Source organism: Micrasema longulum, unplaced genomic scaffold (genome assembly GCF_059751315.1).
Source record: "Micrasema longulum isolate JH-2025_06_02 unplaced genomic scaffold, ASM5975131v1 h1tg001581l, whole genome shotgun sequence".
NCBI classification, from domain to species: Eukaryota; Metazoa; Arthropoda; class Insecta; order Trichoptera; family Brachycentridae; genus Micrasema; species Micrasema longulum.
Window position 1 is genome coordinate 113,240 of NW_028278764.1, and position 26,127 is coordinate 139,366.

General features: G+C 34.6%; 1 protein-coding gene across 1 annotated transcript in view; it reads left to right on the plus strand.

Annotated features, from left to right (window-relative positions):
- RasGAP1 (Ras GTPase activating protein 1) overlaps window positions 1-26,127 on the plus strand; it is an 89,550-nt gene that overhangs the window by 58,385 nt on the left and 5,038 nt on the right. The window contains exons 3-12 of the mRNA XM_088236600.1: window positions 9,359-10,352; window positions 11,438-11,589; window positions 12,439-12,631; window positions 16,275-16,423; window positions 17,663-17,873; window positions 18,535-18,738; window positions 20,161-20,292; window positions 21,290-21,384; window positions 23,242-23,447; window positions 25,285-25,432. Of these exons, the coding sequence (XP_088092726.1) occupies window positions 9,359-10,352; window positions 11,438-11,589; window positions 12,439-12,631; window positions 16,275-16,423; window positions 17,663-17,873; window positions 18,535-18,738; window positions 20,161-20,292; window positions 21,290-21,384; window positions 23,242-23,447; window positions 25,285-25,432 (2,484 nt within the window). The remainder of the gene's footprint in view (window positions 1-9,358; window positions 10,353-11,437; window positions 11,590-12,438; window positions 12,632-16,274; window positions 16,424-17,662; window positions 17,874-18,534; window positions 18,739-20,160; window positions 20,293-21,289; window positions 21,385-23,241; window positions 23,448-25,284; window positions 25,433-26,127) is intronic.

Below are 26,127 nucleotides of genomic sequence, written 5' to 3' on the forward strand. Positions count from 1 at the left end.
TTTATGGACAAAAGTTAAAAAAACTATTAGTGGTCCATCGTACGTACAATGCCGTGTGATAAGGTCCGAAAGGCTCGTCAGCCAATGCCCAGATGGCCAATGTTTAACTGAATTTCTTAGCATGTAACAATCGGGGACAGTATCGGTATTCCTACTGTGGCTATGAGCATTAGTGGCACAAATACTCACCAATAGTACTCGCCACTCGTATTGGCTGCGTTCAAAACATCGACGAATTAAACATTCAAATATCATTTTTGGTTGACAATGAGTTGGGCCTTCAATACGCCGGAACTTTTTTTACACGGTAAGAAGATGAAATAATTTAAAAAAAAATGATTTAAAGATTTATTTGCTAGTACTGCGTGGAACGCACCCTCCCGTGCAAAATGAGGTTCCGGTGTATACGAGTAATACAAACAAACGTCTCTAGATCTGATCTGGTGTTTCCTGATGACTAACTTGATTCACAGTCGAGCGGGCCGCTGATTATAATATATGCTCCGAATAGACAAACATCATCCACCAGTTTAAGCCGCTTCGAGGATCAACGATGAGTCATATTTGCATTTTCCTAATAAAATCCGGCATTTTGTAATAAGAGAACTTCAGCCCTACGAGAAATTTGATAAAAAAAATTTTTGTTGCTCGCGGTAAAAATTAGAGCGTTAAATTGTACGGCAAAGTTTCTTGAATGCATACGGAAAAAAAATCGTTTGAATAAAAACGAACTACTTTTAATGACGTCACTAGTTCATGAATCAACCAACGATAAGAGAGGTGTTATAGATATCCGGTTTAATTACCGTCAATCGGCAGAATTGACCGAGAATAAGCGGAAGAGAACCTCTGATGTCACATGCGGAGTAATTTCAGAAATACAAAACTTTAAAGAATCATCACTTCACACTACATACATTAATATTGTTATTTTTCATCGAATTTCTCCACTGAAATTTTTATTACTGCTAAAATCATCAATTTTATCAACTACCTTTGGTTTAAAATCTTCTCCTTATATTGCTTTTTCAAATTTTAAAGATTACTTGCTGTACCTGTTATTCTTTCTTTTTTTCTCTGCTGCATTGACATGTTTTTATACTTTGAAAGTACTTTTGATTACTTATATTATGTATGTATATAAAATCAATATATTACTGCCCTTACTATAATGTGTCATTATTTTTTAAGATGTTTTTTAAATTGACTGAAATTTATTGTATTTTCATTTAAAGATTCTTTTCATCGTTTCTTTGAATCCCTTAAAATATGTATGTATATATATGTTTTCCTTTAGAAAATGTTTTTTTTTTACATCTGAGCATATTTTTCATTCTTTATTTTAATTATTACTTTTTAATCATTTTTACAAAAAAAAATTTCTTCATTTTTAAAATAATAATAATAATGGAAATATCCATTTGTTATTACGAACTACAAACTTTTAAATAACTTTTTTTACTTTGATTTTAATTTTTAAACAACTTCCATTTATGTTTTTTTTTTCCTTTTTTATGTACTTAAAAAATAGTTCATTGATAACCTTAAATATAATTATAATATAATATGGAAACCTCACTGGTCCATTAGAGTTAAGTCTAACTGTGTAAAATATAAAACTATGTAACTGTACTGTATGTTTCCTGAATAAAAGAAAATATAAATAAAATAGCCCTAATAAAAGGGTGCATTTTTTTTTAATTTGGCTTAGTTTAATAGTGTTTTAACAATTTAAAAATATTTAATAAAACGCCGAGCTTCTTCATTGGGGATTATTCTCCAATTTCTCTCGCCTTAGAAATGGTTAATTATTTTTTTTAAGGAAAGTAATGAAATCAATATAATCACTGCGTTTTATTTGTAAATGCCCTATGGGCGTATAAATATAAATGAATAAAACATGCGTACAAATATTATTGAAAAACATCGCGGAACTATGCAACAACGTTTGCTCTTGGCAGAGCAGTCGTTAGGATCCGCCTCCATCGTCCTCTGTCTTCGGCGCTTTTGGAAATCTCCCGATGAGAAAGACGCCAGTCGCTTCTTTTACCGAGCCCGTCAATCTTGTAGGACTTCTTCCGCGAGATCGAGCTCCTTCTACTTATTCTTGTACCACGGATTTTTCCACGCTGTCTCTTCGCCTCGTGACGTGGCCGAAGTACCCGAGAACGCGGATTTGCGCAGCGGAAGAAAGACGCCGTTCAACACCATATTTTTCGGATTATAGAAACATTAGTCCATTACATATTACATGGGTACGTACGTAATTTCTCTTAACTCGGAATATGAATACTTAAATCGATATTAATCTCTTTAAAATACGTCGAGTTATTGACTCACGATATTTCCCACGTGTCGAGGGCTGGGCAAATTATTGTCGGCATGGATCTTTTACGAATGAGAGATTACTTTAAAAATATACGCATTGCGCAAAAATAAAGGACGGACACGCTCTATGAAGACACTTTACAAATAATTAAATATCTATATATTTTTTATTTATTTAGAAAACGTATTTATTATACTCCTTCTTCTTTTTCTGCAGCCTTATTCTCTCCACTGCTGGATGGCGGCCTCTTCCAAACGTCTCCATTCCTTCCTATCACCCGCTTTCATCATCCACGTTTTACCGACAGTAGAGACAATGTCGTCGACCCATCTTTTCTGTGGCCTTCCAACACTTCTTTTGTTTGCCCATGGTTTCCACTTTATCATCCTGGGTGTCCACCTGCCGTCATTTTGTCTCGCCAAGTGCCCTGCCCACTGCCATTTCAATTTCGCTGCACGATCCATGATATCCACGACTCCGGTTTGGCGCCTTATTTCTTCATATCTTATCCTGTCTCTTAGACATACACCGAGCATCTGTCTTTCCATTGATCGTTGCGTGCATTTTAATTTCTGGCTACTTTTTTGTGTTATTATACTTATAGTCCATAAAATTTAGCTCGATTAAAATGACAGCTATCAAACTCGTGTCAATAGTGATGGGAAATTACTGATCACTGATACTGTACCGATCAAATCGATTTTATCATGCAAACATCAAACTCTGTTTCCGAAAATTGATACAAAAACGCAAACACAAGCCTATTATGTTGAATACAATTATTCACAAAAAAATAAGACCTTCATATTTTTTTCGTGAACATTATCAAACGAATTATTTTTTTATTCGATCAAATTACATTGATCAATTGAACGTAGTTATGTAGAAAGCAGCCAGTCCACAATTTCCGAAAAATGAAATATTGATATTATCGGGTGTAGTAAGGTAAATTCTATGTTTTGCTAAAAAGAACCAGACCGCTTTCATACAAAAAACTGTATTAATCGCCTTCTGAAAATGGTGTCGATCACAAAAACAGCATTTCTCAATTTGCAGAAAACACCCATAGAACTTGAAAAAATATGATACTTTAAAAATCGTTGAAACTGGTCAAATACATAATTAGATTCTCGTTTGTAATATTTAAAAAAAAACATGTTTTCATTATTTATCACTTGTTAAAGTCGAAAACATTCCAACGGTTGTGTAGACTCGATTATTCACTCCTTTTACAAAAGTGCTATCACCTCAGTTTCACTTTTCTATAGCTGGCTGCTTTCTGCATAACTACGTTCAATTTGTCCCATCTCAACGTTTTTGCAAAATGATGTAACCTTGTAAGAAAGTCTTTAATAACTATGTTTATTTTAGTTTTTTTTTTAGTTTTAAAGCTGTTAATTTTAATTTTATAAATTTATGTTGATTTATGTGTCAAGTATTGTATTAAAAAAATAAATTAAAATACAAAATACGAATGATTTTTCGTATGTCAATATAAATCACTCCTTAGACGTTACTACAAAGTTATGTCGTTAGTTTTTCTGACAACTGTCATTCTAATCATGCTATGTTTTAAGGTCTATAGAGTGGTTCTTCAATATCCCCCCCTCCACTTTCCCATCCGAGATTTTGTTTAAATTTATGAAGGTGCTGGACATTAGACATTTTTTTTCAAAAGAGTCATTGACACATTTCTGGCCATGTGGTTACAAGAAGAGATCCCAGCAGAATGCTGGTACGAGGTTTTCCCGTAAATTGAGTTATTTAAAACCAAAAACACGTACGACTTTTGCCCAGATATGTTTTTCTTTTGCGGCCTTCAAGAGTGTTCAACGTTCTGGATGAACATATTAATTTCTTCAAAACGAAAGCCCTTTTCAAGATAAGCGTACAAGTTTGGATTTTGTCTTAGGGAAGAGACCATTGCAGGAGACTGCTGTGAGCAATTATTGAACCACACGTTAACTACTGTAGTAGCATTTTATTTTTATCAAACAAAGAAAACATAGATAAACTAACTGTATTACAAAATAAAGCCTTTAGAATCATTTTGAAAAAAAACCAGATATACGAGGGTAAAGTCGATGGTAAATGAAATGAAATTATTAACATATAAACAAAGAATATTTTACAATACAATGATATTTGTTCATAAAATTATAAACTCTAATAAAAAAACAGAATTTTGGAAAAAAATTGATCGGAACCAGCATGAACACGATCACAATACTAGAGAAAAGAACAAAACTAGACTTCCATTTAGGAAAAAGGCAAAGTCACAAAATTCAATTTTATTTAAAGCAATTAAAAAGTATTACGAAATGGAAAAAAATATTTATGAAGAAAAAAACATATCAAAATTTAAAATAATGGTCAAGACATATGTGATAAACAATTTATAAATTAAATATATTTTCAATGTTATTATTAGAACACACATAACAATATGTATGATATGTGTGCCCTACTTTAAGATTTAAATAAATAAATAAATAAAATATTGCATAGATTTATATACTATTAAGCGTGTTGTTCAGATGTTTATTAAAAATTTAAATAATTTATTTTGCTATTGTTTAATAGTATGCATGCTTCCACTTTCTATTATGTTGTATCCCAACTGAAATTTTTATTTTTTAATTTCTATACTTCTTCACGGACCAGGTGGATTTATCAACAATATTTTGAGTTTGTCCAAATTTTTGTAGACAAGGACTGGATTCAACTCCCCGGGGAGCCGTTAACATTAACATATTACAACAGAGATGAAGAACATTTTAAAGAAGGCAATAGAATAGAAGGAAAAAATAAAAATTTCAGGCGTTGCCTAGTATGTAGGTGAAATAATTAAATTAGATGAATCTCACTCGCTTAAATAAACGTTTTAGCTCTTTAATTTTACAAACATCAACGGATGAAAGAATTGAAGTAATATAGATGTTCAAATATGGGCAGAATGGTGAATGTTACACAGTGTGTAAGGTGGCCACTTAAATATGTATGCGCAGGGTGTATGTACGTGTGTGTGTATTTACATGTGTATATATGTATATGTGTGTATACGAGTAAGTTTATATTTTATTAGTCTGTGCTCTCTATTAATTTGTAAACTATTTTTTTATTTATTTAAATCTTAAAGTAGGGCACACATATCATACATATTGTTATGGGTGTTCTAATAATAACATTGAAAATATATTTAATTTATAAATTGTTTATCACATATGTCTTGACCATTATTTTAAATTTTGATATGTTTTTTTCTTCATAAATATTTTTTTCCATTTCGTAATACTTTTTTATTGCTTTAAATAAAATTGAATTTTGTGACTTTGCCTTTTTCCTAAATGGAAGAATTAAATTTCCTAAATTTTTCCTTTTTCATACATTAGGATGTAATTGCCTAGCTTAGAACGGGGTATGTACCCTTGTTAGCTGGGTAAAGTGAACGTAAAATTGTATTTTGATAAAAGGTGTAAATAAATTTTTAAAAAACAGCCAATGACAGGTCATAAGCCCTGTAGATGGCTAGACTTCTATATTGCCTTCTTTAAAATGTTCTTCATCTCTGTCGTAATATGTTAATTATGACTATTTTATCAGATGTGCGCGGTATGTAAACGAATTTTGTCCAATCGTGGAAACACAGCCAGGGCGGGCGTACATGTACATATTATATATGCTGTATGCAAGTGCCGTGATTCGATGTTTTTCTCACTTAATCGTGTACATTTTCATCGCCGTCCCGTTACTTCCGCGTCCCGTCGTCTAAACTCTAAACAATACGCATTGTTCCGTATGATTGTCGCTCGTTAATGGAAGAAAAAACGGCCGTAATTACCCGCGGTGCGTGATTTCTCTTTCCCCGTGCGGTGCGGCGTGGGACCCGCTGCTGGCCCAAATCGGACGGATCGTACGAATCCACACGGCGCGGCGCCGTGAAATAACCCCGGGTGGATGATACATTGCCATTGTCATTGAATACATTTATTTATTTAATGACGACTAAGAATAGCAGACGCCGCATTCGTCAGTTTGAAGGTTTTGACTGGAAATTAAATGCCGCCTATACAGGTGTTCTTTAAACCCTGTCACATCCGAAACCACCATTATCAAAATGAGCAAGAAGACATATTGGCACATTAAAATAAATTTTTGAACGAATAAAGTTTACGAAAAATAAATATTTATAAAAACAAATGGTTGCTTTCATCTGCAGGGGAGAAACGAGAAGGGGGGAGGGAGGAGTCTGATATACCGTCAACCGCGCGGCGGCGCCCCCCTCGCTTCTTCCCCGCAGAAGTACGCAACCATTTGTTTTTTCAAATATTTTCTTTTAAAAAAATTTGTTCGTTCGAAATATTTTTTTTAATATGCTAATATGTCTTCTTGTCGATACTGATCATCGTGGTTTCGGATGCGACAGGGTTTAAAGAACATCCTGTATAATGCCTGCATAATGAAACGGAAGCCATATTCAGAAAGAGTGTACATGTCAGGATTTTGTCTAAGGAAGAGACCATTGCAGGAGACTGCTGCGAGATATTGCCTAAATATTAAGTTTGCTGTCCAGATGTTTATTGAAATATATTATGTATGTTTATGTAAAAATATTGAATTTTTATTTTTGCTTTTATTTAATTATGTACGTGCTTCCACTTTCCATTATGTTGTATCCCAACTCAACACAGGGCCCTTGGCCTTGGTATGAATAAATAAAAATAATATATTAAAAAATAACACCATTCCGCCCTCATGTTTTCTTATTTATATTTATGTATTTGAAAAAATAAATTATTATTATTCTTTGAACTTTTAAAGCATTATTTAATGAAAAAAAAACACATGTAAATAAAAAGATCCTGTCTAAACACGGGAATTTCTTAGCTAGTCGGGACCTACAAAGAACCTCCGTACATTTTAAAACCGTGAAATAAATGGGCAAAAAAGCAGCATATTTTTTATGACACTTGCGTTTTTATGCAAATTATTAAAAATTGCAAATAATCGTAAAAATTGTAGATAAGTAAAAACACACTATGTCCATTGTTTTTAAGCATAAAATCAGCTTGTTTCATATCTACACTGTGTTTATGAATATCTAGATACTCTGTTATTGATTAAAATACTGAAAGACTTAAAAAAACATAACATGGTTTTTTGTACTGAATATTTTTTTACTGCTTTTGGCTTCATATCGAATTCTTGTAGAACATTACCTCATATTTAATTAATTTTGCGATTTTTGTCGAAAAGCTGCCGTGGCACTTAACGGGGCCCAATAAAGCTAAATACCGAGTATTTGAGAATAGGTTGTCTCAGACAAATCTTGGGTGTGCGGTGGTTTAACTTTGCGAGGAATTAAGAAGTAAGAGAATGGACGCAGCAAACTCCGGTGACTACTGACATCAAGCGGAGGCGATACGGTTGGCTGGGGCAAATACTGCGGATGCCTCCCCTTAACCACGCTTGCCTACTTTTTTTTCACATTTTAAAAATGTACAGTTTCTTTGTTTCAGGTCCCGACTAGCTAGGAAATTCCCGTGTTTTTGTTGAAGGACCTTATTTTTTACAGGTGTTTTTTTTTTATTTCATTAAATGATGCTTCATACATTTAAATAATAATAACATCAAAAAAATTCAAAATAAATGTAAATTAGAAAAAAACGTTTTTAGTAGGGATGACTGATGAATCCGGTCTCGAATGAAATCCGGGCGGAGTCCGGTCTAAGCTCTTAAAATCCGATCAAGACAGGATTTACCCGGTCAGATGGTAACCATAGGCGTGAGAGCGTGGGTAATATTTACACAGCGCCGACGAAAGTCGGCCATCGGCGAAAATTATTACGTTCTCGAATTCGTCTCGTTTTCACAATATAATTGAACTCTTAGAGACTGTGCTAAAAAATCCCTACGTGTTCTGAATCTCCTCTGCCATCTAGAGTGTGATTAATTTGGCTATTTTTATTTTTTGCATGCGTTTACGCTTTGCCTCATATATGATTAAACGTCAAATAAATTTGAACACGTGATTTTTTTCTCTTTTTAAAAAAAAAACAGTTTTATATACTCGTAAATCATCAGGCCCGGTATTGCGAAATACGACGTCATGTTTTTTTTTTTTTTTTTTAATGAGACATATTCATGGCGTTTCAGGGCCAGACCGCGAAGCTTCAGATAAACATTACTCACAGTAAACTTTTTAAAGAAATCTTAATATTTTTTTTTTTAAAACTCGTATTTTAAATGATAAAATATTATTATTTGTAAATGGAGACAATCCTCAACGTCTCGGACTGGCGTCCCTTCCGAAAACCCCTACCCACCCGCTCCGCTAGTCCGCGTCCGGTGCGTAACGCTTCGTTGGTCAAATACGTTTTTGATCTGAATATTAACCTTTTCCTCACTAAGCATCCAAAAATTACTAATGATCCAAACGGGGGGACCAAACGACCCCAGCGCCTACTCGTATATGGCATCAGGAGAATAAAACTTTGGAAGTTTTTTTTTTTTTTTTTTTCCTATGGGATATACGGCACGTATTACGTTACCGCGCTATAATTGCACGCAATGTTTGTTAGAAGCGCACTCGTTAGGCATGACGTATGACGCCAACTGTGAGCTGTTTTGAATGCATTATTTATACTAACATCATAAGAATTTTTAAAATCCGCTCTAAATATTTGATATATTTTTAACGTTATTACCGATTTATAAAAATTTGTTATTATGTTGTTTAATCTGTACATATCGTAATTTTATTAAATATGAAATTTTATGCAGAAAATAAAATTAAAAACTTCGACATATTTGCACAAGAATGACATTTCAATTTTTTTTTTCAGTTTTCGCACGTAAAAATCGTGTGCAATAATTTCGCGTTTTTCAGGAAAAAAAATTATTTTGTCTTTACTTAGATTAAAATTATTTTGAAATTGAAATTGAATGAATTTATTCATGTATTGAAAAAAAATATACATATATTTCCATAATTTTGTAATTCTAATTTTAGTTATTTTTTGCTTTCAGTCCTTTTTTCGGGGCGGAATTCCAGTTCGAAGTACCACGCCATTTCCGGTATCTATCCATCTATGTGTTCGACCGTGACAAAGATCGCCACCTCAAGCAGGACAAGGTGCTCGGCAAGGTGGCCATCCGCCGAGAGGACCTGCAGAGCTACAACAATCACAAGGACCACTGGTTCATCCTTCGGCCCGTGGACGCCGACTCCGAAGTCCAGGGCAAGGCGCACATAGAGATACTCATCGACAAGTACTCGAGCGTCAGAACTCACCCCGCCTACGCCCCTCCCGACTCCCCGAGAGTATCGCAGAGAAACTTCCACCACAGCTACAGCGTCAACGATGAGGAATGGACGGCGTCCAACTCGAGTGTCGACCGCAAAAACAAACCCAAAAAGAACATAACCGAATACTATAAAGAAAATATAAAATTTGGAAGTTGTTCGAGCACGAGTAGTAAAAAATTGCTTTCGGCTGTAAGTAACGCCGATAGCATAACGGGGCTTACGAGATCAGAGAGCCTGAGAAGCGCCGGTTTAAGTTTACAAACAAATCAGGATTACCATCGCACGTACGGACCCTCGTCTTCGAACAAACACTCGTCTCTCAGCAGCCAAGAAAACATCGGAATCCAGAAACCGGTGTATTCCGCGCTGTCCGAAACTTATACACCCACTGTGTACTCGGAGTTCTTTCCGGAAGGTGTCAACGGGACGAAGTGGTCCGAATGTTCGCCCGAAGAATCCGACACCAAGAGCAGAAGGAACAAGATATCCATCAAAGTGTTGGAGTGCTCGGAGTTGACGAGGAAGAATGGCCAGTGCGACCCGTACGCCATCGTTACCGTCGTGTACTCCAATGATAAAAAAATATCACGAAAGACTAAAGTTAAGAAAAAGACAGTGAATCCACAGTTTGATGAGTGCTTCGAGTTTGACTTTATACTTGACGCTTACAGTGTTAACAAAGACAGAGACAATGGAAATAACAACGCTTGCACGGTAAGTAGGACTTACTATATATTAAGTTGGAAAAACAGTTTAGACATATACCGTATTTTGCGGACGATAAGACACATCGGACCATAAGTTGCACCCCAAAATTTTTGGAGTAAAAAAGTGCATCTTATGGTCCGAAAAATATGGTAAAAGTTAGAAATTTAATTATCAAATTAATTTTAATATTTTTGTTTCAGAAAGTTGGCATAGCTTAGGGTTTGGGTTATCCATATTTTATACACATGCATCAATATCATAATATGATTTTATTAATAAGCCTAAGTATAATATTAAATAGTGTTTATTTATTTAATTACTAAACAATTGTTTAGTGTTTTTTTTTTACCTAGTAAAAGTAACAGTTTTTTTTTTATTGTCTAGTCAGTAAAATATTTTTGTGGTAAAACATAATATAACACAACACAAAATCTTATAATTGTTCACGGGCTGGCAACATTACGCGGCCACTTCACGCATGCACGCAGGTGGGATGTCATGCTGGGGGGGGAGTAATTGGGAAACTTTTGGACACAGTGCGATGTATGAAAACTTTGTTCTACGCGCCTATAATAATTCTATGTATTAAAGCATATATGGTGCATGTTTTTTTCTTGTATATTCATATGAGTTGATCAGTTTTAGACAGTAATTCACATAATGTGATCAGTTTGAGACAGTAATTCACATAGGGTGATCAGTTTTAGACAATAATTCACATAATGTGATCAGTTTTAGACGGTATTAGTTTACCTGAGATGACCAAATTTAGAAAGTAGTGCACTTGAGGTGACCAGTTTTAGAAAGTAGTGCACTTGAGGTGACCAGTTTTAGAAAGTAGTGCACTTGAGGTGACCAGTTTTAGAAAGTAGTGCACTTGAGGTGACCAGTTTTAGAAAGTAGTGCACTTGAGGTGACCAGTTTTACACACCACACGATTTTGACAGCTATAGCCGTCATAACCGTGAAAGTGTTAAAATTTGACCATTGATTTGGACACTTACTTTTTGGTTCCATTGCTGTTTCCCTCAGGGGAGGGTGTTATCAAACTGACGGGGCATTACCAAACATAGCCATGTCTCTTTTTCTAGGTGTGGCCGTCGAACAACTGGAGCGAGGCAGAGGCGTGCGAGGTGTGCGTGTCCCTGTGGCACGACACGGCGGGGGCGCTCGCCGGAGGAGGGGCCATCTTCCTGGGGGAGGTGCGGGCCCCCTTGCGCATGGCCCTGAGGACGAGCGCCTGGTATGTAAACCGAATTAATTACTAATTTCGAATATGTTTTATGATTTCTTTGGTGGGAGGGAATGAGGAAGTTCAGTGGGTAAAAAAAATATATTTGGTAAATGTATAAAATGATTAAGATACGCTGCGATTGGTCTACTAATGCAGTGCCCTATGCACCATTAGAACGGGAATGATGATGATGATGATAATAAAACAACATAAGCAGTCATATTAACCAAAATTATCCAAAATGGCGATGGCTGGAAATACCCACTAATGTTTTTAAGTGTCACAATAGGGAAATTGTGGGAACTTTTTTAAAATTTTAAAGTAAAAAGGGTTTATGAAATACTGTCGAGTAAAAAATTCATACAAATTTTTTTTTTAATACTCATTAGTAGCATAATTTTTTTTTTTTAATTCACGCGAAAACGGTCAAATGTCACAATTCATGTTAATTTTGGACTTTCTTTGTAACCTCTTAAATTTTTATAGAACGTCGTCACGAATCTTGAATTCACAATTTTCAATGCCAAACATGTCGCGTTTTTTTAGGGACGTGTTTTTTATAATTTATTTTTTAAAGTTATGTATGAAAACATATCTCCACAATATCCGTATTGATTTTGAAAGTACAATAAATTTTTCTTAATCCGTTTCATATATTTTTATCGGTATTCGTAGTATGGAATATTTCCCTATTCACCTAATAGTTATGCGCTAGCAACACGTTCTGAACCTCCGAGAGAGCATTCAAAATACCAGCGCGGATCTACCTGAGACTTGTTTATCGTAACCGACCGGTCATAAGTCGATAATTATCTATATTGCATCTGTGCATGGCTAACAATGGGATCGTCTGCGCAGGTATTTTCTTCGGTCGCGCAGCGGGCAGCAGTACCCGCGGGGGGCCACTCCGCCCGGCACTCGCCTGTCCTCGGCCAGCGGGGCCTCGCTGGGCTCGCTGCGCCTCGTCCTGCAGCACACGCTGGACCGGGTGCTGGCCCCGCCCGCCTACGAGGGCCTGAAGGCACTGCTGCTGAAGGCCGTCACCCACAAGGTGAGCCCCTCGTAATCCCCCATCCGTCCCATCGGCGGAAATCCTCATGACCTCGAGAATACGCTTTGTCCATCTAACTTCTGACGTCCTACTATGTCCCTCTTCAACGCATCACATACCATAACAAAGATGGAAAACTTTTTTAAGAAGGGAATAAAGCTAGGGTTTCCTAGGACAGCGGTGTCCGTATCTTAACGGCCGTAGTGAACGGTGATGCGGTGGACAGCCGTCGTAACGGTGACTAGAGAGTGGTTTTCTAGGAAAACGGTGTTAATAAACGTTGTCAATACCGTTTCCCAAGGAAACCGCTCTCTAGTCACCGTTACGACGGCTATCCACGGCATCCCCGTTCACTACGGCCGTTAAGATACGGGCACCGCTGTCTTAGGAAACCCTAACTTTAGAAAGCAAGTTCAATTGAATGTCGTTATGCAGAAAGCAGCTAGCCAAAAACATTTAATGATTTCATGTCAAATATAAAAGACTCAAAACGTAAAACAAATTTTAAAACAAAAATAAATGCACACATAAATAGTGTAGCGAGAGATTTAAAAAAAAATATATATAGTTTAATAAACGTAGTACTTTATATAATTGGTACACATATAATTTACATTTTTATGTATTACATTAGTTTATATTTGTTTTTTATTATATATTTTACCATATTATTTATGTTTAAGTAACATGTATTCTTGGCACATATATATATATATTTTATATTTGTATAATAACGATTATTAATTTCTTACATTTGATTAGCTAGGCATTTATAATTAAGTAGTTTAGTTTTTTTTTGTTATTGTTATACTAGTATAGAACTAATGCTTTAAAAGATCAAAAATCTCCACCTTAGAACAGGCTGAGCCATGTTAGATGGACACTATCCTAAACAGACAACACTCCGTTTTTATTTTCTATCTATTAGTTGTATATAGATTCCCTGTTATGAAATATGGATACTTACTTTATGCAATAAATTTATAAAATAAAATAAATAAATAGAAAGGCGAAACAGAGATAATAGCACTTTTGTAAAAGAGTAAATTATCAAAGCTTCACAACAGTTGAAATGTTTTTTTACTTTGACAAATAATAAAGTATTAGTTTTTTTTCATAGTACAAAAATAATTTAATTATTTATTTGACCACTGGTCAATGACCAGTTTAATGAATTTTAAAATCTGGCCGACCACACAACCTGAAACGTCCATTTTGCAGAAAACAGTCAGCCCTACTAAAACTGTTTTTTTTTTTTTTTTTTCACAAATATTTACACAATAGGCTAAAAATTTAAGTCCTGCTGAGTTGTATACATACACCTCGTCAGCAGGTTCTTATAAATTGCTTTGATTATTCATACTTAACCGACATTAATAATAATTTTACTTGAAAAACATTACATATTATATGATATTTCATTACAGTATTGAACATTAAAAACTATCATTATTACAAAAAAAAAATTTCAACTAGCCATAATTTGAGCTTATTATGTAATCATTTTTATATTAATATGTAGGTGCACATAATATGTATGTTCAATTTGCACTAACGCACGCACACTGTCATACCTACCTTGTTTACTGTTGACAATACATCGTATACACTGCATCTTGTGGTTGGTTACCTACCATGTTATATGGGACTCGTTGCACATTATTCATTCAATATGTACCAATGAAATTTCAAATTAAAATGCATTATTCAGAATAAGGTTTTGACACTTACTACATAATTTTAAAAATACAACCAAAACATAACATTACTTAAGAAAAATATTTTTCAAAAGGTTTCAAAAATAGGTATAAACTATTTTTTTTTATTATCATTTAATTTATAGTCAAACCTCTTACCTAGTTCTCTCCTATACACGTTTTAAATTACTTTTTTTATTTACGTACCGACACAAACACATCCTCACACATTCATTCACACACATTCATATACACACACATGAATACAAAAGCCGCACACATACAATTTTATAAACGATTTTCTTATATATTATGTATTATATGGATAGATATTCCGGCTTTTCGTAGATCTCTTCGCGACTAAACAGTGTGGGATGAAGTTGGATTGGCATGGTTTAGCTCGAAGTCTTAGGTCTTTCGTTTTTATGAATATATAGTATATAATTATTGTTTTGCCCTTGTTTGTCTTTGCTTAATAGTTTTATGTTCTTTTTGTTCAGTTTCTTGCAATTATGTTTCTTCATGTAACTGTTGTAATTGGCTTAGGCCGTATATATATAATAAATAAATTATTAGATTAACAGTGGATTTTTTTTTTTTTTTTTTTAATAAAAAAAGAAATATTTGCGTTCTTATGATTTACCCAAATATTTAATTTTGAGGGCTATTTTCAACGAGTTGTAAATAACTCACTATTAGAAAATGGAATCGAGTTGGGGTAGAGTGGGATTCGAACCACGGACCTTCGGTCCGTGAGTCCGAGACACTAGCCACAGGACCACAACCCGATTTTAATAATTTAATTAAATAATAATTTTAATAATTTTTTAATTGGCTTTAATATTTTTAATATATTTCTACTTATTTTTTTACGTAAATAGCTGTAAAAATCACAAATAAATAAATATTAGGGTACTTTATTGTAAAGAATCGCTTAATTAATTTGTTATGATAACTTAAAAAATAGTTTTACTATGTATTAAAGGAATTTTGGTGGTTTTTAAAGTCTGGCTGACTACGCAATCTGAAATATGCATTTCGCAGAAATCAGCCCGATATAATATTGAATAATACCTCATTCAAACGTTGAATGTATAAGGTGACATTATTTATAAAAACATATTTAGAAGTAGATTTCTGGAGGCACCAATGTTCCCATCAGCATCTATACCATAAGATTTATCTAGTGGTGTGGGTGTTTTTTTGCAAATTCAGAAATGCTGTTTTTGCGAAGAACACTATTTTCAGAAGGTGATTATTACAGTTTTTTGTATGAAAGCGGTCTGGCTGTTTTAAGCAGAACATAGAATTAACCTTACTGCACTCGATAACACCAATATCTATTTTTTTTTAAAATGTGGACTGGCTGCTTTCTTTATAACTATATTCAATTTTTCCAGGTGTCGTTTCCGCTCTTTTGCTTCACAAAAATCAACATGGTTGCTGTCATGAACGATGAATGTTACTCAGGGTGTAGAATGACTTATTTATTTATTTATGTAATGTTATTACTTGACAAACCATTGTTCATTTATAAAGGCAAAACAGATGCATTCGAAATAAAGTAAAAATTACAAATATAAGAGATAAAACAAAAGAAACAACATGGCTTTGTAAAAACATTCAAAACAGTACTTATTTATTTATTTATTTATTAACGGACATTGTCCATGTATACAATTTATAAGGTTTAAATATTACAATAAAAGAGTAGTTTAAAACATTTAAAGAAAAAAGAAAGAAGCATTGACAAACATAAGGGACATCGAGACAAGATCTGGACTATTTATTGTTTATTGTACAATATTGTTTTATCGCATGTTTCTTCACGTAGATTCAGAAATATTTAAATTCTGTTCCTCGGTTTCCAGACACCTCGAGAAATATAAATTGTATATGTATTGATGTACTAAATAAATCAAATCACACAATGGTATGCATTACAGCCCATCGCCACATCGGCCGTGTATATACTGGGGGAGCTGGTCTCCAATAAGGCCGACGCAGCTCAGCCTCTAGTGCGGCTGTTCACCAACGAGGATATGCTGGTACCCATCATCAGGGCTTTGGCTGATGCCGAGCTCTCCACATTATCGTGAGTTCTTCTATAAAATTAAATAGACTGCCAGGATTCGAACCTCGGACCCCGAGGAGTCTGGTACGTCACTAGGATACCGGTTGTATTAGCAGTCAAGTTTATTATTCAACTTTTTCACCCGTTTATTTAACCCTTCCCTTACTGTTCTAAAAACAACCGCGCGTTACGGTGCTGTGTAGTCACTACACGTTAAAAAAATAAGGGATTTAAAAAGGGAAAAATGGAAAATTTATAGGGAATGGCTTAAATTAGCCATAATTTAATTCAAAGTTCATAATATTTCAAATCTAACTGCTGGAAACATGACAAAACCATTGGGTATCGCTAACAACTCAGGCGAAGCGTGCACCCGCTCCAACTTCCCGAGAGCTACTAAGTAGCTAGTACTGGACTACGTGACTGACTGCAGCGGGCATAAATTCTTTACTCTTCTTCATACGCAACAATGCGAAACATTGGTATACTGTGAGTATAATTTATTCCCGATTTCCGATAAAATGCTTTTTTGTGCCTAATAAGTACTTATTATTTAATAACAAATTATTTCAGTCAATATGTAAACGTGTAATGGAGGAATACTGAAAATCTTAACTCAATATTTATTATATTTATAAAGATATTATAGTTATTAGACGCAATGTGTACTAGCTACACATCACCGGTTAAAAAAAATAAATTTGTTGCGCATGCTATATAATTCATGGTCATTACCATTCCCATTTTTGCACCCAGTGGTGCATAGGGCATTGCATTGGAACATCAAATGTAGCGTATTTCGATCATCTCAACTAGATAGCTAAAAACTCTTGCGAGTCTTTGTCTTTTTGTAACCTTATTATTTTTTCTCTGCCTCATCGCGATCAACAGTCCCAAGGGCTACAATCGACAATGACATTAGAGGAATTTCATTCCAAGAAAACTTGGGAAGAAGTTGCTTAAATCCGAATCATTTGTTTTTCACTATATTCAGTCAAATCTCAACAAGCATAAATCTCCTAAGGAAGATACAATTTATTAACAGCTAAGCAGATTGTGTAATTTTTTAAATTTGACATAAATATTTTTCCTAAACAAGTTACCAAGTTACACTGCGATTGGTGTACCAACGCAGTGTCCTATGCACCATTCGGTGCGGAAAGGGAATGATTGTGATGAAAAAAAAAATTACATTCGCTAAATATAAGTTCTTCCCGTGGGTTTGTCGTTCCTTCTTCATTCCAACTGTATGCTTCTCAGGGAAACGGGGACTATCTTCCGCGGAAATACCCTAGTCTCCAAGATGATGGACGAGGCCATGCGGCTGACGGGACTCAGCTACCTGCAGCAGACCCTGCGCCCGACCCTGGATCTCATCATCCTGGAGAAAAAACCGTGTGAGATCGACCCCACCCGGGTCCAGGGAGCGGTGGAAGCTAACCTTGCCAACCTGAAGGATTATGTGGAGAAGGTAATTAAAATTTTATATTTCACAAATTTTTTTGAGTATGTCCAGGACCTATATTACAATGAGAAGTGTACATGTTATTTATGTTCATTTTAATGATTGTTAGTAAATATTTGTATTTAGCCATTTGCCGACTTTTTATGTCTACCGGTTTCGAGACATACCAGTCTCTTTGTCAGGACACTCACTACGCCAACATGCAAATACCCAAGTACACTTTCACCTTTACCATCATCGTAGTGAACTTTGTATTTACGAAAAAATACATAAATTCCGAGTATGTCCGAGAAGTAGCTCGTTATAAAAGGGAAAAAATGTATGAAGAAAACCGTAAACTCAAATGTCGATGAATGTTTCCTCGTTACATCCGAGATCTCGCTATTTCCGTGATCGTTGTAACTGAGTTCAACTGTATGTAAAATAAAATACAATAATATAAAATCACGTTGATAAACCATCCTGAACATAACATGAGGTACAATAGATTTTGAAATGAATGATAAATATATTTTTGTCCCAATTTGCCAATTCTTAAATTTTTGTATTTATTTATTTTAAGAAGCACCAAAATGTGGCGGGGAGGGGGCAATCGCGGGGCAGTACTAGCCCATTACAGATGCGCAGGCATGGCACACATCTCTCTATAATAATAATGTTGTTTCAGATCTTCGACGCCATTACCCAGTCCTTCATCCACTGCCCGAACGTGATGTGCCGGCTGTTCGACGCGCTGCGGCAATGTGCCGCCCAGCGCTTCCCGCGCAACGCCGAGGTGCGCTACTCCGTCGTCTCGGGGTTCATCTTCCTGCGCTTCTTCGCGCCCGCCATCCTCGGCCCCAGGCTGTTTGACCTCACCACCGAGCAAATTGTAAGGATAACACAATTATTCCAGAGTGAGCTTTCAAATATAAATGGTTAATTCCATATCAACTCTACAATCTCAACTGTCAAATGATCTGATGCATGCGCTGTAACTACTTAACTGATAAGTTAATTGTCAAATTTTGCTGCGTGCTCAATGTCAAATCAAAATAATTATTTATGGTTTTTTATTTAAAATACAAACAAATAGCAATAAAAGCAAAAAGTACATGCTCAACCCTCCCTTCCCGGTGATATGTGGCTGGTACACATTGCATCTAAAAACTTTAATATCTCCATAAATATAATAAATTATGGGTCGAGATTTTCGGTATTCCTTCGTTATACATTTACGTATCGGTCAAAATGTTTTTTTTATTAAATCATTAATGCTTGTTGGGATCATAAAAAGCGTTTTGTCAAAAATCGTAGATATCACCAATACTAAAGAAAGTTTACTAATGTGTCGCATGTTGCGTTCGTAGTAAAAGAGTAATCCTAATATATAATTGTCTCGCACACTCTTTACGTCTCACTCTCGATAATACGAATATATTTAGGAGCGAGAGAGACAATTTTTATGCGTCACACACGAGAACAGCAAAGTTTCTTGTACTTGTCCCTGACGCCCGTTAGCTGCGTTAGTATGCGTTAGTAGATGCCCGGCTTTCGTTGGGGGCGGTTCTTTTGCGCGCACTGAGAGCATGAATTAATGTTTTTTCTTCATGTTTTTAGCGATTAGATTAAAAATACCATCACTTTTGACATCAACTATAAATAATTGAAGCAATTGCCGATAAATATTACACTTTTACGATTTAAAATCTCTCATTTTTTGCATGTGTAGTAACTACACAGCACCGTAACGCGCGGAAGTTTTTAGTACAGTAAGGGAAAGGTTAAACATGATTTTTGTTTTTGATTTTTTTTGCATGGATAAGTATACCATATGTACTGAAGCCCGAAGCTATTGAAATTAGAAGATATAGGATCTATTGCGTTTCAACAATGTTTGAGTATGTCCAAATGCTTGCAGACTGGCTGGATTTCTTCCCTAGGGAGTTATTCATATTAAAATTTATTTCAACAGAGAGGGAAAAGAATCTCACCCACGTGATAAAGTTTTCAGCTCTTTTACTTCACAAAAGTCAACAGATGGAAGAGTTAGGAGGAAATGTGAATGTTTAAACATGGGCAGAATGGTGAATGTAAAGTGGCCACTTAAACCAGCCAATGACAGGTCATAAGCCCTGTAAATGCCTAGACTTCCATATTCCCTTCTCAAAAATGTTTTCCCTCTCTGTTGAAATGAATTTTCTATTGTGTTTATTCATAATCACTCAAGAGAATGTATCTTCACTTAAAATGCCATGTGAACATATGGCGTCTGTATCTTCCGATTGTAATCGCCTCCCCGGCTTGCTTTCAGGACCCTCAAACATCTCGGACCCTGACTTTAATATCCAAGACCATCCAGTCCCTGGGTAACCTGGTCACCTCCCAAGTTTGCAAGGAGGAGTACATGGGCGCTCTCTACAAGTGCTTCTGTACAGATAAACATGTAAGTGTACAAACATTTTTACTATGTCCAAATTTTGGTTCATGTCCCTTAAGCTAGGGTTTCCTAGGACAGCGGTGCCCGTATTTTAACGGCCGTAGTGAACGGTGATGCAGTGGACAGCCGTCGTAACGTCGACTAGAGAGTGGTTTCCGAGGTAAACGGTGTTAAATGGTGTTGATAATACCGTTTTCCTAAGAAACCACACTCTAGTCACCGTTACGAGCTTTAGAGGCTGATGGCATCCTTGTAATATGTTGTAAAACGATAATGATACTATCATATTATTACATAATATTTCAGGTTTGGGTTAACATTGGGTTTCCGGCACAAGTAGGTAACTACATCTTACTAGTTGTGAGATCTTCATTCAATAAAAATGATTCAAATAAAAATGCAAAAATAATATTAGAAAATATTATTTTTTGTATTTATAAAACATGAAATATTTTTATTTACTTTTAAATAAAAAAATATTTTATGCCATTTGCGAAGACATCTCATTTTTTGAAAAATTGTAGCTACCAACTTGTGCCAGAAACCCGATGAAACGAAGGAGCGGTTTGTTGAATAGGTATTTAAATATAGTTTTTCTGCCATTTTCTTGCAGATGCCTCCCCGGTGAATCTGTGCGAAAAATATAACTGCGCGTCGGATTGATTATGCCTAGCTAAAATTGACTAAATCGTAGTCTCGCATTCCCGCTTTCCCTACCTCAAAACTATTCTATTTTTTCAAAAATACTTATCAAATTTTTATACTGTATGTCCGAAAATGACAGATAAAACTAGTCAGTTTTAATGGTTTTAGGTTTTTTTATTAGCTTCTATAAAATGGCGGGTCACACCAATGGTAGATATTATCTATAGTGTGGAAAAAAATCATCCCTCTTGTGTCATCCGGGGAGAAAATACAGGAATACGTTTGTATGGAGCAAAGTCAGACCACGCATCCTCTTAATAATTATTCTCTGTCGGCTTACATATTTGTTGCTTTACAGGTACAAGCCATCAAGCGATTCTTGGAGATTATTTCTTCCAGTACTGAGACACAGAACAGTACGATACAAGATACTCCTGTTCTTCTCAAAGAAGGGTAAGTTATTAAATCTTTTCTCCACTTATAATAATGTGTAAAAACATGTCCGAGGGTTCTCGGCACAGGGGAGTGAAAACCGTAATAATTTCTATGAGGCCGAGATAAGTACTATCAACAAATTCAAGAAAGTAGTTCTGCATCGGTTTGGACATGTAGAGTGAATGAATGGACAGCGAAAGACAAAAGATTTAGGGTAATTATGCTTTATTTTTAATACTCTGTTTTATTTTTATGTTTATTGTAAAAAAACAAAAAAATTCAAATAAAAAATAAAAAAAACGTGCAAAACCCACCACACACCTTCACCATAGTTGCACAAAAATATAAAACCAACACGACATGCATTTTAATAAGCACATGCACTGATTAGGACAAGCATGCTCTGATTAGATAATGAAAATATTTTATCTTGTTTGAGAAATAGTTGAAAAAAAGGATAGGGGATGGAAGGAGGAGCTTGAGTTTAATTGGTTTGGGGTAACCATTACAATGGAACATCGTATAATGGGCTACATTGAAAGGTTGTTTGATTATTGATCAAAGGAACATTATTTTTTAATGCTTTTCTCATGTGAAATATTCCATTTAAGTTGAGTCTTATGTTTTTGAATTGAAAATTTATACATAATAGGAAAATATCACCTACTACCAATACTGATAAAAATATATGAAATAGATTTAGAAAAATTAATTGTATTTTAAAGATCAATATGGATATTCTGGAGAAATGTTTTCATACATAACATTAAAGGAATGAAGACTCTTGTTTTATGCTTATTGTTTCATTCTAATAATATTATATTTTGTATCTTTCTTGCCTTCTGTGATATAGAAATGGGTAAGTTCTTGCATTTCATTTATTAAAATGACATCAGAATTATTTGAAAATCTTCTGTAATAAATTGTAAACAAAAAAAAAAAACACGTATCTACAGCAAAATGTGTTTTTTTAATTGAGGGAAATTTGAAAATCTATCAGGGACAAAGAAAATTGTTCAAGAGAGGATAAAGAATATTTAATTTTTTAAATGTATCTTGTTTTTTTTTTAAATTCAATTCCTGTGAATATAAAAATGTTCTGTTTTCTAAATAGAATTGTTTAAATATTTTTATATTTTTCATTTACTTCAGAAATAACTCCTTATTCTTTTTCTGCAAATCTGTAGCCTGGACGTAAAACACTAAATGTTAACACATCGTCGCCTTAATTTGAGTACAACATAAGTCACTAAATGATAACTTTACAGGAGACAAAAAAAACTTCATAAATTAGTAATTTTGTATGAAACTTTCACCCATACGGAAAAAAAACAGTTCTATGATTATTAACTACGAAATTAACTACAGATTACAGCAATACAACGGGCAATTGGTACTCGTGTCAAGAATTGCAAGCGCAAACAAAAACCTTCCCTTACACGTTTGTTGTTAAACTTTAGTTTAAAACCAAAATTTGGAACGCTTTTGTTCTATGCAATAGATCTAAAAGGCTTCTCTAGTGAATTATTTATTAGAACTTCTGTACTAAGGAATATACATCTTTGAGATACACGTTATTCGAAAAATGTGTTTGATCTCTTTTCTGTCACCAATTTCTGCGTTCAAATGACAGAGATAGATTGTATTTTGTACGGTGAAAAATATTCAATCGTAATCGTAAAACAGATACAAAAAAAAAATCACCTTTGTTTTCAAATTAAGGCGACGACATGTAGGTGTTTTAGGGATCTACTTCCTAAAAATGACATAATGAAATCTTCTGTTCTGAAATCGGTCTGAAAATTTATTTAAGTAATTGTACATAAACTAAACGTACAAATATTATTTGCATAATTAATTTTTGTGATTTTTCAGGACCATGATAAAGAAGGCCCAGAACCGCAAGCGCTTCGGTCGCGCCAATCTCAAACAGCGCCACTTCCGCCTCACGAGCTGCGAACTCAGCTACTCCAAGGCCAAGGGCAAGTTGCCGCTGTGCTCCATCCCGCTGGCCGAAATTGTGTCCGCGCAAGTTGCGCCCGAGATACACAACCTCAAGATGACCAACATGTTCCAAATAGGTGAGGAACATCACAAACTCCAGCTGATTTTAAATTTATTGCAACAGAGACGGAAAACATTTTCAATATGGAAGTCTTTATGCTTAAACATGTTTAAACATCCGCATTCCCTCAACTCTTCCCTTTTTTTCTCTGCGTATGCTGGAAGTTGGCATTACCGAGAACAGTTTGTTTTTTAGTCTGACAGCTGGCTTCTTGTTTGTTTGTTTCAGGTAAATTTCTATTTCCCCTTTTTTTTGAATTTATACGGAAATTTAAATAAATTGGAAATACTTTAAAATAGAGCCATAAAAATAGTGCTTAAGAAAAGTAGGTATAATTAAATATAAAAAATGAGAGAGAGGAATGCGATAAAAAAGAGACCGATATAATATATATTATAATATTAAAAATTTTGAACAATCTAATGCCCAAATAAATTTAATAAAAATTTTCATAACTGTATTACTAAAAATAATGATAGAATGTGGCTGCCATTTAAAAAAAAAAAAAACGGAATCCCAAAATTGTAATATGTAATTGAAGAGATGCATGAATGTATGAAGAATAAAAAGAGTTTGAATGAATTTAAAAAGAAATCTTTTGTTTGTTTTGTTACTGTAAAATGATGTAAATTTATACGTAAGAATAGTAAATGTAAATATTAGTTCATATAAATATAGTATCATATACTATGTACGAGGTGTGTTCAGAAAATGACAGGATTTTTTTGGTTTCGTGGGTTTGGAGAGTCCGGTTGTCATTTTTTTTTTTATTATGTTGGTACATTTGCCCCTGAAGTATGCTAAAATTTTCAGCTCAAAGAATTTATATGAAATTTTGTGTAAAAAATTAAATTAGGTGTAACAAAGTGTGTGAAATGTTAACAAAGGCCTATGGTGAGTCTGCTATGAGTGAAGCAAGAGTTTACGAGTGGTATAAGTGTTTCCAAGATGTCCGTGAAGACATTGAATATGTAGAGCGGCCCGGACGCCCCAGCACATCAACAACTGATGAAAATGTGGAAAAAGTTAAATGGTTATGAACGATCGCCGAATCACTATCAGAGAAGTTGCTGATGATGTTGGCATATCGATTGGTTCAATGTTTTGGTATGAAACGCGAGGCAGCAAAATTTGTTCGAAAATTTTTTTAATTAAAATAAAACAGCGGCGTCTGGAACTCGTTCAGGTATCACTAAATGAAGTCAACGACGATGCAGAATTATTGAAACGTGTTATAACAGGTGACGAATTACGGGTTTACGGATATGACGTTGAAACTAAGGCTCAATCGTCCCAGTGGAGACATTCTGGTTAGCCAAGACGAAAATCGCCGAGCACGCCGAACACATCTGACTTTAGCGGCGGTCACAGACAAAGTAAACAACGAATACAGCTGGAAATTTTAGCATTCTTCAGGGGCATGTATACCGACATAATAAAAATTTGTCAACACAGCAAAATTTGACAGTCGAACTCTCCAACCCGCTAAATAAAAAAATTCCGTTATTTTCTCTACACACCTCGTAAGCTAACTTAAGAAATAAATTTTTTAAAAAAAATGTATGTCTAAAATTCAACTCATTTGATAAGATAATAACATATATTATGTTTTATAATCAATTTTGAAATCAATGTTCAATAAAAATTACCATTAAATTATTTCCGAAATATTATAAAAGATTTTTAAAATACCATATTTTTCTTCTTTTTCTAACAACTTCATACGGAATACGAAATATTTTTTATATCCTCGGCAATCGATGAAAGGGTCAAGTAACTCGACTTGTGCTCCAGTTACTAGCACCGTGTAAACAGCTACTTCTGTCACTCTCCAATGTGCATAATGGTTCCAGAGTATGGCGACAGAGTGCTGTACATCCAGGCCAGCAACTGCGTGGAGAGGAAAGAGTGGCTGGACTTGCTGGGGAAGCTGTGTGAGGGTCACCAGCCCCTTCCGCAGCGGTACCACCCGGGAACATACTCGCACGGCCATTGGACATGGTAATGCATCTATAATATAAATTATGAAACATGCTTAGTAAATAGATTGAGTTTCTCCAATGACGTTTCTTGGTGGAACTGGATTTCAATTATAATAATTAGAATGTTCCGTGTAGCTTTACTAGCATCATCATTCAAATATTCCCCCAGTCAACGTTTTTTATAACCCCCAGTTTTACATTGAAAATTTTTCAAAACTTGTTTGATGTGTCGTCAAATTCCAATAGATGAAAACAAAATACTGAGATGGGCGATGTTAGAAATGCCAAAAATGAAAAGTATAATTTTACCGTGAAACCCCAAAATTACGTCCCCGCGATTTGCATTTTTCTGCAAAATCATATAATTTTTGTAGTCGCATTGAATTTACAATTTTTTAGTACATTAAAAACCGAGTTTTACGTTTTTTTCCCGCAATTAACGTTGAAGAAATTTGCAATCCGCATTGAAAACTGACAGCTCGAGAGTCTGAAGTTAGTTTCTTTTTTTATAGAAATTTTAAAGACAGTTAATTTTTTTTATTGATTAATATAATTACATAATTGATTCATGTTTTTTTTTACGATACTGTACTTTTTTCAATTTTTTTATGTTAAAGCTATTACTTTCCAAAAAAGAGACTATCTCTTGTGCCTGAAGAGTGACTTAGATTATTTTATTTATTTAGTAATTTGAAGTTATATATACAAATATAC